The sequence below is a fragment of the Urocampus carinirostris genome, chromosome 1 (genome assembly GCF_059441175.1).
Source record: "Urocampus carinirostris isolate Australia breed hairy pipefish chromosome 1, RoL_Ucar_1.0, whole genome shotgun sequence".
NCBI classification, from domain to species: Eukaryota; Metazoa; Chordata; class Actinopteri; order Syngnathiformes; family Syngnathidae; genus Urocampus; species Urocampus carinirostris.
The window spans coordinates 76,341,515-76,358,520 of NC_142349.1; the positions used below are offsets into that span (position 1 = coordinate 76,341,515).

Consider the following 17,006-nt stretch of genomic DNA (forward strand, 5'->3'; position numbering starts at 1 on the left):
CTCCCTTTCCTTTTTGCTGTCTTCCTTCTCTCTCTCTCTGTCTCTCTCTCTCTCTGTCTCATTCTCTTGCTCTCTGTTTCTCTCTCTCCTTGTCTCTCTCTTTCTCTGTTCATACTTTCATTCACTTTTTTTCTTGTTCATTCATTGTATCATGTTCTCTCTGTTTCATTTTCTTTTTCTCTTTCATTCTTTTCTCTTTCCCTCTCTCTCTTGTTCTCCCCGCTTTTGTTTTCTCCCTCTCTTTCAATAGTTTCTCTCTCTTTCTTGTTCTCCTTCATTCTTTTCTTTCTCCCCGCTCTTGTTTTCTCCTTTCTCTTGTCATCCCCCTCTCTTGTTCTCTCCCTCTCTTTCAATAGTTTCTCTCTCTTTCTTGTTCTCCTTCATTCTTTTCTCTTTCTCCCCGCTCTTGTTTTCTCCTTTCTCTTGTCCTCCCCCTCTCTTGTTCTCTCCCTCTCTTTCAATAGTTTCTCTCTTTCTTGTTCTCTTTCATTCTTTTCTCTCTCCTGTTCTCTCTTGTTCCCTGTCTCTCTCGAGTTCCTTCTCTCTCTTTTCCCTGTCTAGTTCTCGCTCTCGCGCTCTTTCTCTTTCTCTCTGTCTCTCTCATACTTTCATTCAGTTTTTTCTCTTGTTCATTCCCTGTATCGTGTTATCTCTGTCTCCTTTTCTTAGTCTTTTTCTCTTTCATTCTTTTCTCTTTCTCTCTTTCTTGCTCTCCCCACTCTTGTTTTCTCCTTTCTTTTGTCCTCCCCCTCTCTTGTTCGCTCCCTCTCTTTCAATAGTTTCTCCCTCGCGTTTGTTCTCTTTCATTATTTTCTCTCTCTCCAGTTCTCTCTTGTTCCCTGTCTCTCTAGTTCCATCTCTTTCTGTTTTGTTCTCTCTCGCTCTCTCTCTTTCACACTTTTTACTCTTGTTCATTCCCTGTATCATGCTCTTTCTGTCATTTTCTTTGTCTTTTTATTTTTCATTCTTTTCTCTTCCTCTCTCTTGTTCTCCCCTCTTGCTCTCTCCCTCTCTTTCAATAGTATCTCTCGCTTTTGTTCTCTTTCATTATTTTCTCTCCCAGTTCTCTCTTGTTCCCTCGCTCTCTAGTTCCTTCTCTCTTTTTTTCCTGTCTTGTTCTCTCTATCTTCCCCCCCCTCTCTCTCTCTCTCTCTCTCTCTCTTGCTTGGAACTTAATTGTCTTTCTGATAGAGCCATCATGATGAAAACAATCTTAATTCAGAACTACAGGTTTCATAAAATTATGATATTAGGGAATAACGAGTACTACTTAACTGTAATATACCTTTGGTGTGATGTGACTTTAACTGGTTGAGTGGAGTAGCGAGTGGATGCAGAGGACGAAGGAGACTGGGGATTCAATTGAAAATTGATTTTAAAAATTGTCATACCCTTAGAATACTTCCTTGTGTAATCTTGATTGCTGATTAGTTACGGCCATGAAATTTAGCGAGGTTGCGTTTTGTGTAACATCTTCATACATCTGGTCCCCCCAAAAACACTCAGTCAGCAAAAAAAAAAATACTTATTTGAATTCTAGGCAAAATACCAATGTTAATTTTTATTTTTAAAAAAAAACAGACAGTGCTCTCTGACTCTGGCCCCTGGTCACACCAGACAACACAGTGTCATCTAGTGGTCCATTATTACACACTGGGGCTTTAATGTCTTCTCTGAGCACACATTTTGAACTAAATGAGCAGAGCCATTGTGGGAGGTTGTTCTGCAAATAGCAAATCGGCATTTTCATAATGGTTTGACCAAAACCTACATGCATCTTAAAGTTACATTGTGTAGAATTTGATCACTAAACGACACTGTATTGTCTAATGCGGACGAAAACCAGTGTCAAATGAACATAGCGCAGCAGCAAGATGCCAGACAAATGCCAGTGGATTCTGCTATGTAAAAAAATACCAATTTCTTGGCTTATGAATATTTATAAAAATTAACATTGGTACACTAGTTCCTGTGTTTTTTTTACTGTGCCTATTATTCAAATCAATGATTGTTTTTTGTTTTGTTTTTTTCTACAGAATAATTGTTTTTTGTACCACTAGGAGGACCTAAAAATGACACACTGTCCCTTTAAGGATACTACTACTCTGCATACGCGTGTTAACTGAAAAGTTGCATTTCTATAAAGTATCTCTCTATATTTATCACATATATATATCTATTTCTGTCTCTATCTCTGTGTCTATCTATCTCTATATCTATATATCTCTATAAATCTATCTAATATCCCACATGCTATGGATATCGGGGAAATTAATTTGTTTGACCTCATATCCCTTAGAGCTGTGATGACACCGGATGACAACACAGACAAACAATGGCGCGTTCCGTTGAAATATTTGTAATATCCAGCGAATGCCTAGCGCTTATTGCTTGGAGTACTTGGAACTTTGCGTACCATGTCACTGGGGGACTTTTGACTGTTTTATTCGTGTTGTGTGCTTTGATCATCAAAGCTGCTAGGAAGTTTACCTGACGACGAGTACAGGGTGCTTTCCTTTTTTCCTTCGCCTCCTTTTAGGTATGTGATTGTGACTTTTCCTTGAGTGTTTTTTGACGCGTGTCTTGCAACTAATATAACATTGTCCAAGGAGCTCTTCTGTTGGCGTGCAGGCTTCCGAAGGCTTTTAGGTTAACCCCCTTAGCAGTCGGCTAGCTGGCTAGCTTGTTGTGCTCATTTGGTATATTTACAGTTGGGTTAGTGTTTGTTGCCGTAATTGTTTATTTGTTGTCGCCTTACAGTTTTCCTGGCTGTCTACTGCATGTTTGTGGGCTGGCCTCCCGTTTTCCTGCCGATCAGTCCCGGTTAGCCATTTTTAGCAGCCAGCTAGCATGCTAGTTTAGCAACTGTTAGCTTGTGTGTGTTATTTTTGCCAGTTTGCCCGATTTTGGCTGCTTGCCACCTGTACCATTGCTGAATCTACCAGTGACACAATGCCTAGGCAGAGTCCACAAAACATACCAAAATTCTTCTTAAAACACTCAAAACCGTTGACTGACTGTCTTTAAAATGTATTGCCTCGCGAAATAATTGGTATATACCAAAGACCTATTTATAAAAAGATACTATGCAAAAACATGTACTATTTTCTCACATTTTGTTTGTTTGATAATTCGGATATCCCTTTAAGTTTGTGTTAATAATGCCCAACTGTGTTCAAAGAGCCCTTATGCTTTATTTTCCATTGCAGCTATTTGCTTTTATCTTAATTTTATCAGGCCTGTTCGGGGCAGAACAGACCCTTAAGAAGCTGAAAAAAGGAATACTTCATTTTGAGTTTTTCCTTACCTTCTTCTAGGTTTTAGATCAGGAGATGGTGTCATAATAGTCTGTGGTATGCAATAATCTGTGGTCTGGGCAGCCCTTTCAGACTCTTTGTGATTAAGGGCGTCACAAATAAACATGACTTGAGGTTTTTGAATTTTTCCTTTCCCTCATGTAGGTTTTAGATCAGGGGATGGTTTCATAGTAGTCTGTGGGTTGCATTAATCTGTGGTCTGTGCAGCCCTTTCAGACTCTTTGTGATTAAGGGCGTTACAAATAAACATGACTTGGGGTTTTTGAGTTTTTCCTTTCTCTCATGTAGGATTTAGATCAGGTGATGATGTCGTAATAGTCTGTGGTTTGTGCAACCCTTTGTGACTCCTCGTGATTAAGGGCCAAACAAATAAACATGACTTGACTTGTCTGCAGTCACCTCTTTGTGCTATTGGGCATGAATGTGTCTTTGAACCTCTATGATGCAATAAGTACCATGTTCTACGCAAAGCTACTTTATATATGAAACCGCTAGTAGAATTTTAAGAGGCAGTAGTTCCTCGTTGAAAGAAAAGGTATGAAGGCTGTTTCATAAATTCATTGCCATGTTTCCATTATATTCCCTGTATCGTTGGGATGAACGATAGGCTTGCATGAATCAACATCTTCGTCTTTGCAGTTTGAACTTGACTTGTCAAGTGACCTTTGAACAGCATTTTCATTGTGCAGTTCAGTGCCATTTTCAGAAGTTTTCTGGTCGTCACATTGACACATTGCGTGGCCTTCCGCGGTCAAGTACACAAAGCCGAATCTGTTCTCAGCAAAGCAGTGACTAGCAGGGGTTTTAAAAATATGTATTTTTTAAGTGCTTCGTGATCCTGAGGTTTAGTCTGTACTAGAGGTCGAACGATAATCATGCAAGACTAATATCAGCACCGATATGTAGGAATTTGACGGATATCGGTATCGGCCTTTTTAGTTATTCGACAGGCTGATTGAATACCGTAAATTCCGGACTATAGAGCGCACCGGAAGCCGCACCCACCACATTTTAAGAGGATAACCGCTTTTGTGCTTACACAAGGCGCACCTGTATATAAGCCGCATGCGCCCACATTAAAACATGTAATACAATCACAAATTTAACCCAAACCTGACTTTGAGTCCCGCGATTGTAACTGAATATAAAGTACACAGTCCAAATACTACAGCCGGCAAAATGAATGGAAAATGATACCGTACTTAAGGTTTGATGCAGACCTGCAGAATCCGGGTCCCGTTGAAAATAATCCAAGGAAAAGAAATGTTATTATATTATATTTCCAAAGGTAAGGGTGGGAAAAATATATATCCACTTTTGTCCGCTGCATCCACAAAACACGCTGCGTCCACAAACACGTCTCACCTTTACTCCACTTCCCGTCAGCCCCCGTTGTTTTCGCCCCTTCTTTTTGATTCGCCCGTGGAAAACATATCAGAATAAGTCTCTAAAATAAATACATTACAAAAATATACAGTTGCAAATACATATTATACATGGATACACATATTTACAAAGAAAGACGGTACACCGAGAGAGTTTTCAAAGCTTTAATAATAATATTAAAACTTTCATCCCAAACCGTGCCTGTGAAGGGTAGCAAAACGCTACTAGCAACACGCTCGCAACCCAGTAAACGGCTCTGTTAAAAAAACATACCGTACTTGTAGTAATCACGGTAAACCGTTCTCATCTTCCTCCTTATAACTGACGTAATCAAAGTCGTCTTCCCCAGTATGGGAAAGAGACTATGTCATATAGACGTCGTCCCTTGCTCCCTTATTCAAAAACACGCTAGCAACACGCTCGCAAATTAAAGTTACGTGCAGTAGCTCTGTTTCCTTCTTTAACGGACTGCTCGATTGTATTCAGTTTGAAAGCTGCGTCATGTGCCTTTCTTTTTGCAATTTGCATGGTGAGGATATTTCTACGCTAATTTAATTTGTGCACAAGCTAAGAAGTTGCAATCTTCCTCGGCGCATATATTCCACCGGTCTAAATCTTACCTTTTGTACTGGAGCGCCGCTGGTGGCCGTTAGAAAAATTACATAAATTGGCCGCATCACTGAATAAGCCGCAGGGTTGAACGTTTGGGGAAAAAAGTAGCGGCTTATAGTCCGGAATTTACGGTATATTTGAAACTGCGTTTTTCTTTCTCTCCCCTTCTCCTGCCTTCTGTCTCTGACGCTACCCACCCCAGATATAGATGGATTAGATAGATAGTTGATTCATCCCCGTAGGGAAATTCACACAGTATCCTTTTGTTGTTGTTGTTTATTAACAGATGAACAGGATGGCCTCAGGGTGCTGTGTTTGTAGTTTAGCAACAGCGGAGTGGATGACGTCACATGCTAGGCCAAAAGTTCGACATCCCTGCAGCAGATGGAATTCTTTGTGCCCAGGGTTACACCACCTCGATTCACGTAGATAGCGAGTTCGCCTTCTCTCCGCTTCCCGCAGGCTTTCGTGTCTGTCTAACAGCGCTGAAGCCGGGTAGCTCCACGTTAGCGTCCGGGATGCTAGACGTGAGCCACATTTCTGTAAAACACAGCAAACTGCGCTCCCTTTACGCTTTGGTGCCCTTCGATTGGATAAGCGATCAGTGGCAGAGCCACTGAAGCAATAAGAATAACTTTAAACAGCAGCAGCTCCGCTAACTCATAAGTCCCTACACGCCTTTGAATCAATAACGCTAATATTAAGATTTTAGATAAGTCTGCGGTAGTAAAGCGTGTTTGTGTGTGAGATTAAGAGATTGTGTAGTTAATTTGTTAAAGGGAAGCACGCTCAAGTGGAGACTAGTTTTTAGCTCTTATCATAACATTAGTTCGTCAATCAAGTGTTTGTGATTGACAGCAGAAAAAGCACGCTAAAGTAGAAGGCTGATTGATTAGCTCTTACCATAACATTAGTCTGGCAATCTCTAAAACAGGATAGACCGCACTTTGATTCGCAAGCGTCGTTGACATTTCTATGAACTTTTTGTTTTAAGTCCGTTTCAGGCATGTTTGTTGTATTGACTTTTTTTTTTTAAATTTATTCATTGTAAAACAAAATAAGGGAGCTTTTTAAGTTTTTATATACCTTTTATACGAGTATATATTAGGCCTAAATTTATTTCCTGCACTGTTAGTTTTAGGTTTAAGATAAGATTAGTCAAGTTGAAATTCCAATTTATTTACTGTAAAAGGTTTCAGAGAGCTATTAACCTTTTATCATAATTTTTAACATTTATATGTTTGTTTCTTTGTGCAATATTTAAAATTTCTTACGCCAATTTTAAAGCTTTTACAACAAATGAATATCTGCTCCAAATTTCGGTTATCGGCCTCCGCTTAATAATAATAATAAACTCTGAAAAACCAATATCGCTCATCCTTTATCCTAATAATATTATATTGGGTATTTTTGTATTCTATATCTTTTTTTAATTATTTTATTTTTCAACGCAAAGATACTGTTGGAAGTGTGAATATCCCTACAGGGATGAATAAAGTATCTCTCTATCTATATAGGTATCTCTATCTCTCTATTAATGTATCTCTATCTATTTTTAGGTATCTCTATCTTGGTATCTAGGTATCTATCTAATGATCATTGAATTTATTTCTTGGGAACACCTACTAGCTGAAATTCCCTTCATGCGATCGAACAACAAAGGATGAAAATATATATTTATATATCAATTAATGAACTTTAATCTCATTCACTTCGTTTAAACTTTATAGATTCAAACTCATTTCAAGATAGGGTTTTTTCGTGATGTCTTCTGAATTTCACGGTGCAAGAACAGAAATGAACTTGAGGGATTATTTTTGTGTGGGTGTATTGATAGAACTCATTTGGAGCAAAGCTTGGTGTGCGACAATATGTCACGGTATTTTCACTGGAATCATGTGGGTAAATTGCAGCATCCGTAGTGTTAAAAATTTCTGAGGGAAAAATAGATTCTCGGGTAAAGTTCTTATTGGCAGTGTCTGAAACTCGTGAGAAAAAGTTTGCAAACACAAAGGCAGACAACTCTGAAAAGTTGCCTGCCCAGCCATAAAGTTGCTTGCCCCATTTTTCTCAACTTGAAACACAATAAGACGACTCATTGTGCTAAGTATTGAGGATTGATCATCAGAATATATAACGGAACAACACTTTAAAATTAAGTTTATTATAATTCTACTTGCAGCACGGCAGTGGTTAGCGCGTGTGCGGCACAGTTCTGAGGTTGTGAGATCAAACCTCCTGTGTGGAGTTTGCATGTTCTCTCTGTGCTTGCGTGGGTTTCCTCCGGGCACTCCGGTTTCCTCGCACATCCCAAAAACATGCATATTAGGTTAATTGACCGGCCCAAATTGTCCCTAGATGTGAATGAGCGAGCGAATTGTATGTCGCTGTGTGCCCTGCGACTGGCTGGGATGGGCTCCGGCACCCCCGCGACCCTACTGAGGATAAGCGGTGCAGATAATGGATGGATGGAACAAATAATGAAAAATGCAACCAAAAAGCAGAAAGCTGAGGTGACGATGAGTCTAATGTAAGCATCGTAGAACCGGAAGGTGGAAGTGGTGGATTGTTTACCGTGAAAGTCACACAGAGGATGGAAATTTCATTGGATTTAGTGATTTGGTGTGAAAATGATACTTTGTCATCATGTTATTTGTGCTAGAGTTATCTGAATAAGTTTCAATATCTTTCAAGATGACATGTATGTGTTTGATGTCGGGATTTATCAAATAAATTCCCCCTAAAAATATGACTTATACTTTGTAAAATACGGTACTGTATATTCACGATTTCCTCGATCTAAAAGTCACATGTCTTGATAACACGCAAGATTAAAAAAAGGCATATGTAAATCGCAGATATATTTGTGGATCTGCAAAATATGATTCACAACAGATTTCTTTTTTAATGATACTGGAGAAATTACGTCTTTGTTTCACTCAAGGCTAACACATCAATCTTCCTTTTAGTCATCATCCTTCTGATCTCTTCTTTCTTCCCCTCGGTCGCTTTACTTCCACATCCTCTCACATTTAGTAACCCTATAACTAGGGTTTGCGACTGTTCGGTCTCCCGCACCCCTTTCTTTGCCTTGCTGTCTCTTAGGGAGGAGAGATGGAGAGGAGAGGATCCCCAGGCCCCTCGATCCCTCCACTTTACTCGCCTCTTACGACATGCAGTGGACACGGTGGGAAAACTCTCTTACCTCTCACGAGCAGAGGGCCCCTCACCACAGAGCACAATTTTGTTCGAGACAGAACTGGAGTAGTAGTGGAACTGAGCAAGCTTGTGGATAAGAGTACTCTGTTGGTTTGGACACATGGAGAGGATGGATGAGGAGCGAATGTTGAAGAGGATCTACAGAGCAGAAGTCAATGGAAGGAGACCAAGAAGAAGGCCGCCATTGACGTGGATGGATGGTGTTACGAGTGCACTGCAGGAAAGAGGTCTAAATGTAGCCGAAGCTAGAGCACTTGTTGGTGATCGGAGTGGAGAGGTGTTGTAAAAGGATAGTGGGATTTTTGGACCCGTTCTAAGGGATGGGCAGAGTACCTGTATGATGCGGTAGGGGTAAACCAGCGAAAGCTGTCGGGCCCTGCTGTTGAACAGAAGAGTGTGTTGTGTCACCCTGACCCGAGTGACACGGACGCTTTCTCGTGTCCCGTTTCATCTGGAGGGACGAAAGCATGGCCGACTTGGGTGCTGAGTTACTTAACTTGTTTGGGCATTTGGTTTGGCCATGGTCCAAAAATGTTTGTGTATATTTTTGCTATTTTTTCCCCTTTTTTTTATTTTCTTTGTTTTTGTGTATGTGTTTTTCTTTCTGTCGGTCACCCCTCTTGAGGGATATGACCAAGGTAGATAGATAGACTGGAGAAATTGAAAAATTTTGATTTAAAAGCCCTTAAAAAGTTCCTGAATTTGGCCATGAAATAGTTGTAGGAATCCTGAACAGGGCCACGGAAACCTTAGCTGTCCTTAGGGGACCCCTGTTCTAAGGCAACAAGAAATGTTGCAAAAGTCCCTAAGATGACTTTTTATTAGAAGCTAATTCGGGAGAGAGAAAGCAGTGACTGGAGTGTGAAATTTGCTGTCATCGCAAGGAGATATTTGCTCATGATTAAAGTTTTTAAGAGGCGTCGGAAGTGGGCTCCTGGTGTTATGAACTGTGTGTGGCTGTATGCAGGCCGAAAGGAAATCCATGTAAGAGAAGGAAAAAAATGCCATGGAGATGAAATGTGAAACCATTCAGTCATTGAGACCCCCGTGCGGGAAGTTGGTCCGGTGGGGCCTGTGCTGGCGCCTTCAACGTATTGCTGCACTCCATGCCCTCGCACATGCAAACAGCATGTAATGGCCGCCACTGGAACATCTCGCGGCACCCGAAGGGTTAAAAACTAGCTTCTCCTTTGGTCTCACACACACCAGCCAACTGGTTTCAACCAGTTCTGCGGAAAAGTGCTTTGTGCGTCCTGCTGATTCCTAGGAAAGGGTTCTCTCATGTGTGTTTTAGTGACGTCAGAGTATACATCCAAAATACATCACCAGTTGTTGCCAAATGAGTGTTGGGTTGCCGTATGGGGATTCATGGACACGATGGTGTACGTTAATGTGGTTCTGATGGATGCTGGAGCTAGTTTGAAAGTTTTAGCTGCAAGTGATGGAGTGAAGTTAGGATCCCAGACAATCTTTGCTACAATCTAGAGCAGGGGTAGGGAACCTGTGGCTCGGGAGCCATATATATGGCTCTTTTCATGAGTACGTATGGCTCAGAAATAAAATGTAACTATTGCACATCTCTCTGTGGCGTTCCAAAGTCAAGCGATTTCATCCCGATTTTGGTCTATATAAAGCCGAAGCAACTTAATGCAGAAGTTCGATAAGAAACTATTTAAACTGGTAAATCAAAACGCTGGCAAAGGACTTTGATTGGGTGAGCAGTACAGGTGGGCAGATCCCTGCACACAGCGCAAGGCACTTCCTTCTCTCTCGCTCAGTGCAGTCTACACCCAAAGTGAATATGATCATATTCTTATTGTCTGCGGTAATTTGTGACATTTTTACAAAAGAACTTTGCATGCACATTGTTTTGAAACCGACAAATTTCATGGAAAAAAATGGCCTCAACACTCTTAACTGAAGGTGGAAGACAAATTGTAAATGGCATGACATTGATTTGGGACACAGGATTTGGCATTACTATCATTTCATACATTTGATGAAATCATCAAATGACACACAGAGAAATAAAATCTGCTGAAGAATTAGCTTTTGTCTAGAGAGCGTGTTTTGCAGTTTTTCATTTTTGTCTGAAAATACATGATGTGGGTCTCTGTTTCTTTTTAAAACATGTTTTGCTTTTATGGCTCTTTGGGTCAAAAAGATTCCTGACCCCTGGTCTAAGCAAAGGTCTTCTCCAAGCGCATACCATATCAGTCAGTTTCGGAACATGTCAACCTCTGCTACAGTTTGAGTTGACAGGAATGAGAACTTGCAGTACCCTGTAAAATCAAATGTTGCAAAAATACCATTATTTAGTTTTTTCCAGAAAGCGGTAAAATGTGTTGTTGTTGTTGTTGAACTTCTTCTCATTAACCTAGTCATTGGTTGCTATTGTTCAGACTCAAGAGTCTAAATAGGACATTTGTATATTAGCTCTGCCCACTTGGGTACCATTTTCAGAATCTGCACAACTTTGGCTAAACAACATATTCAGAATTATTATTTGTGTTTACTGTAACACGCAATCAATCATGCAAGTGTTATTTTTTTACTGAGGTATAAACATTTGCATCTGTCTGTTCTAACTATGAATACAACTAGCCGACAGGAAATCCTGCCACCTCATAGACCCGGCGTTGTAATATTCTAACGTTCTCATAAAACCTTTTACCCAAAAAAATATAGAGAGAGACTTCATTTTCATGTCCAGTCATGTTTATTTATGACGCCCTTAATCACAAAAAGTCTCAAAGGCCTGCACAGATCAAAGATCATTGCAAACTACAGACTATAATGACACCATCCCCTCATCTAAAACCTACATGAGGGCAAATAATACACATATTATCATCATAAAATCTTGGTTATTCATATGCTATAGAGTAGGAGTGTGTTTTAAGCTTACATTTAAACATTTGCACTGAGGTTGCAGATCAAATCTCAAGGGGAAGAGCGGAGAACGCTCTCCTACCTGCTGATCTCTTCTTGGCTCTTGGGATCCCGAGTAGACCAGCGTTTTCAGAGTGAAGGCTCCGGACCGGAACATAGGGGGAAATTCATCTGAAAGATATGAGGGAGCAAGTCCATGCATGATTTGGTATACTACCAACAGAACCTTAAAATCATATCTTGAGCTAACAGGGAGCCAATGCAGGTTAGCTAAAATCGGGGTCATGTGGTCAAACTTTCTTGTCAAAGTTAAAAGCCTGGCTGCAGCATGTTGTACCAGCTGAAGGCTCTTGATTTTGGACTTCGGAAGACCGGAGAGTAGTGCATTACAGTCATCGAGACGGGAGGTCACAAACGCGTGAATTATAATATCCGCCTCGGACTGGGACATCATAGGGAGAACTTTAGCAATGTTGCAAAGATGGAAGAAAGCTGTTCTAGTAATATTCTTAACGTGTGTTTGAAAGGACAGATCGGGGTCAAATATGACACCTAAATTTTTAACTGAGTCACTCTGTGTTATGTGACATTTGTCAATGTTCACAGCCGTTTTAGAGAATAAGTCGCGGCATTTAGATGGACCAATAACTAACATTTCGGTCTTTTCAGAGTTAAGGCGCAAGAAGTTGAGTGACATCCATTCTATTATCTCAGCGAGGCAGGCCTCCAAATTTCCACAATTTAGTGGGGCAGATTCCTCCATCAGAAGATATAGTTGAATGTCATCTGCGTAGCAATGGAAACTGATCTTATACTTGAGAATAATATCACCTCATGGAAGCATGTAAATGCTAAAAAGAAGGGGGCCAAGTACTGAACCCTGCGGAACACCACACCATTTAAGTTGAAGGTGTCGATTAAGAAGAAAACTATGTGTGACAGAATGCCAACATGCTTAAAATATTATCAGTAAAAATATTCTCAGTTTGCGATTCCATCACACGGCAATTTTACAATCAGATCTTAGTATGATCCAACGCTACTGCATGATAAAGCAGCATTGACAGAAATTTGGATAATCGCAGGGTTTACCTTCCAAAAAGAACTCTTTAAAGGCAAAATCCTGTATGTATATAATATGTATATATTTTGCATACATATTCATTTCAAACCACAATGTTATTCATGCACTGGTAGAGAACAGGCAAATAGACATTTTAACCAATCAGAATGCAGAACAAAATGCACCTCCAGGTTTACTTAATGGACCGACCGGTTAGTGAAGTTATGCGTGTTGTCAATAAAACCAAAAATAACTTTGTAAATAAGTTCTTCCCATTAGAAAGTAAGATGAGCCTTCGCTCTACAGCCAAGTATGTAGATATTGATCCATTATCTCCATTGAAATGACATTGGAAATGTTCTCAACCACTGACAACTTGGTTAGGTTTGAATCGAGTCGCATATTGCAGTTGTATGAAAGGAAGATATCGTCTTAACATGTTTGAGGTCTAGAATAGAATAGAATATACCTTTATTGTCATTGTTACAAAATGGTTTGAGCATATTGTGACAACGAACTTGGACGTGGCACTCCAGGGTCACATTTTACTGTGAGGATAGAAAACAAGGAAGATAAAGGAACTAAGTAGATGTTTGTATTGTCCTTGTCGCAGGCTTTGTTTTTTTCCGGAGGGGGATGTATGAGGGGGTCAGGGACAGACGGAGATGGTCGGATCCAGATAGGTGAGCGAGGGGGGAAGCTCTGTACGCATGTTTAATGTTCCTGTATACACGGTCCAGTGTTTTCCCCCCTGGTTGCACAGTCCACGTATCGAATGAATTTGGGAAGAACAGTCCTTAAGCATGCTCTTTGCTCGCATATCCACAGGGGATGTCTGAGGAGGCCGTCCGCCAGACACGTAGCCAGAAGAGGGCGCTAGAGCGGGATGCGGCGCCCTCGCAGACGCATCCTTCCAATCCTGAAAATGGAAGTAAAAAACCCAGAATGGAGCCGGCTCAACTCGACGCCCAGGTGGATATTTCGCCTCGACCAGAAGCAGAACTGGAACAAGATGGTCCAGGTCCAATTGAAATTGGATCGGGTGAGGAACCGTTACAGTTAGCTCCACCTTCAGAATCTCAGCCGGCCAAAGACGAGGCCTCACTTGAAGCCAGCTTGGACAATCAAACCGAACTCGATGACGAAGCCCATCAGAAATCGAAGGTGGAGAACGATGTGGATTCCGTCAATCGACTAGAGGCCACGGAGCCGAAAGAGACCGGCGCCATATTGGGTGCTGGTGAAGTCAAGGCCACCATCAAAGTGGAGATCCAGACTGCAGAGCAGCCTGTGGATATGAGCACTTCTAAAGGGTAAGAAACCCACCTCAACTTGAAAATTCCATGCTCACTCTCTTCAACTTGAAAATAAATGGTAAATGGTCTGCATTTCTATAGTGCTTTTCAAGTCAATGAAGACCTCCCAAAGCGCTTTACAATGTACTCCACACTTACCCATTCACACACACACTCACACACCAATAGCGGCCATGCAAGGTGCCCACCTGCTTATCGTAATGCAGTTGAGCGAGGTCATGTGATCAAACTTTCTTGTCTTAGTTAAAAGCCTCGCCGAAGCATTTTGTACCAGCTGAAGGCTCTTAATTTTGGACTTCGGGAGACCGGAGAGTAGGGCATTACAGTCATCGAGACGAGAGGTAATACGCATGAATTATGATCTCCGCATCCGACTGAGACGGCATAGGGCGAATTTTAGCAATGTTGCGAAGATGGAAAAAAGCTGTTCTAGTAATATTCTTAACGTGTGTTTGAAAGGACAGATCGGGGTCAAATATGACACCTGAATTTTTGACAGAGTCACTCTGGGTGATTTTACATTTGTCAATGTTCAGAGCTGTTTTTGGAACAAGTCACGGCATTTAGATCAGGGATGTCAAACTCATTTTAATTCGGGGGCTACACGATAGAACAAACATTCTGTCGGGGGCCGGACTAGTGGATTAAAGAGAAAGAAAAAGAGTGATAAAGAAATAAGAGAAAGAGGGTGGGACAAAGAAAGAAAAAAAGAGAGAGGGAGAGAGCGTGATAAACAAAAGATAAAAAGTCGTGAGAGAGGGGGAAAAGAAAGGGAGAGGAAGAAAGAAGTCCAAAGAGAAACAAAGACAGAAGGAGAGAAAAGAAAGCGCGAAGGTTAGGAAGAGAGATGCCTGATCTGGCCCGCGGGCCGCCTGTTTGACACCTGTGATTTAGATGGACCAATAACTCACATTTCGGTCTTTTCAGAGGTAAGGCGCAAGAAGTTGAGTGACATCCACTCTTTGATCTCAGTGAGGCAGGCCTCCAAATTTCCTCAATTTAGTGTGGCAGATTCCTCTATCTGAAGATACAGTTGAGTGTCGTCTGCGTAGCAATTAAAACTGATATTATACTTGGGAATAATATCACCTCATGGAAGCATGTCAATGCTGAAAAGAAGGGGGCCAAGTCCTGAACCCTGCGGAACACCAGTGGTAACACTAAAGGGCTCAGATGTCATTTAGCCATATTTAACAAACTGCGTCCTATCCGAGAGGTAGGATCTGAACCATAAGAGGACGGTTCCTGAGAGACCAATCCATTTTATCTTAAAGAGCCTGGCACCTGGGCATCAAAAAGCTAAAAAACGATTTAAAGAATGCATAAACTGTTAATACAAACAACAAATTGTAAATAACTAAATGTTGATTAATGGCAAACAAGGGGGATCTTTCATCCATGTAAATATCACTGAGACGCTAGAAATTTTTAGCGGTTAGCTTTGCAAGATCTAAAAAATGCCTGCAGCCGAACTGTGTGCCTTTCAAGTCCTACTGACTGACGCACGAGACACAGCTCACAAAAAAGTGCTCGCAGCTACTGTGAAAAATGAGGTTTATTTGATTGCGCAACACAAACTGGAGCAAATGCTGAAAAACAGGCTGATGGTCATCAATTAAACAAAAGTGTTTTTTTATGAAATAGGCAGACCGATCATAATTTGATTCTTATGCTACAATTTTCCCTTTTTAGTTGAAAACTGTCATGTTCTGACACTTGATTTTGACAAAATTGCTATACTAGAATGATTTTGACCATGAAGAGACTTCTTTAAGTTTCCACTTTTTTGGGTTATCTTTGACATTCCATTGAAAATGTTCTCAAAGTTCCGGATTTTCCGCGCTATAAGGTGCACCCCCAAAAATAGGTCTATTGTCATATTTTGTAAAAAAATATAAGACGCTTTGGATTATAAGGCGCATCCCCCCCCCCCAAATATAGTCTCCTGTCATCAATTTTTCAAATATAAGGTGCACTGGAGAGGCAGCACGGCGGCACAGTTCTGAGGTCATGAGATCGAACCTCCTGTGGGGAGTTTGCATGTTCTCCCCGTGCTTGCGTGGGTTTCCTTCGGGCTCTCCGGTTTCCTCCCGCATTCCAAAAACTTCCGTATTGGGTTAATTGGCTGGTCCAAAATGTCCCTAGGTGCGAATAAGCGAGAAAATTGTCTGTCCCTGTGTGCCTTGCGATTGGCTGGCAACCAGTTGAGGGTGTCCCCAGTCCACTGCCCGAGGATGGATGGGATGGGCTCCAGCTCCCCCGCGACCCTACTGAGGATAAGCGGTGCAGATAATGGATGGATGGAAGGTGCACTGGACTATAAGGCGCATGAAATTAAACTACATTAAGAGCTACTGTATATATTACAGAGTTATGAGGTGTTGAATTCTGTATTCTAAAAAGGCATTAAAATGTCTATAATCAAATTCAAGAAAGTCTTAAAAATGTTATTACATTATTACGATTTATATTTATTTATACTTAATAGATTTAGTAACCTTTATCAATTGTCTTTTTTAATAATTCACAGTACTTTGGATGCAACATCGTGTGACCACAATTACAGAGCTATAAAATGGTGATGTGGTTTCAGTCGGGCTTTTCATAGCAGACTCATATCTTAGGTCTACCCACAATAAAAATGGCCAATTCGGACAGAGATGTTTCCTTTGGACCATGGGAAAATGTACATTTAATGAGAAGTGGGTTTTTGTCATGGCTACAAACTGTGCCAGGTAATGTGTAAAAGGCATGATGTATTGTGTTCAAGAAATATTTGTGGGTTTTTTTGTTTCAATTGTTGGGGTTTTTGTCGACTTTGGCTTAAATTTGATTTCCAAAGGCATTAAAAAGTCTTCAATTTCCCTTGCCTTAAGCTGTAGGAACTCCTTATTAGTGTAAAACAGTTGTGCTGCCTCAATTGAGGCAATAAATCCCTTGAAAGAAAAACGCAGTGTCTTGCGATTACACAATTGCATTACGTCACATCGCAATGTCGATTAAATTTTTATTAATTGTGCAGCCCTAACCACACTTTTTCTAGCACGTAAGAATCTTGTTTTTCTTATCAGTGAACATTTGTTGTCGTAAGCTAGCCCAAAACGTTTAATGAGCCAAACTAGAGCTCTGATCGCCTTATTTTGAATGTCAATCACAATGTCAACAAGGTAAACACCCATCCAGCATGGCCGCCATTACTCG

The 17,006-nt window shown here is 40.8% G+C and overlaps 1 protein-coding gene across 5 annotated transcripts in view; it reads left to right on the plus strand.

Moving 5' to 3' along the window:
• LOC148377014 (transcriptional repressor p66-alpha) overlaps positions 1–17,006 on the plus strand; it is a 35,679-nt gene that overhangs the window by 1,345 nt on the left and 17,328 nt on the right. For 4 of the 5 annotated variants that reach the window (XM_088352421.1, XM_088352413.1, XM_088352403.1 and 1 more), the window contains exon 2: positions 13,318–13,802. In XM_088352421.1, coding sequence (XP_088208547.1) covers positions 13,321–13,802 — 482 coding nt within the window. In that variant the 5' untranslated portion in view covers positions 13,318–13,320. Of the gene's footprint in view, positions 1–2,415; positions 2,540–13,317; positions 13,803–17,006 lie in introns of those variants that run through there. The other variant, XM_088352430.1, reaches the window with a different exon arrangement.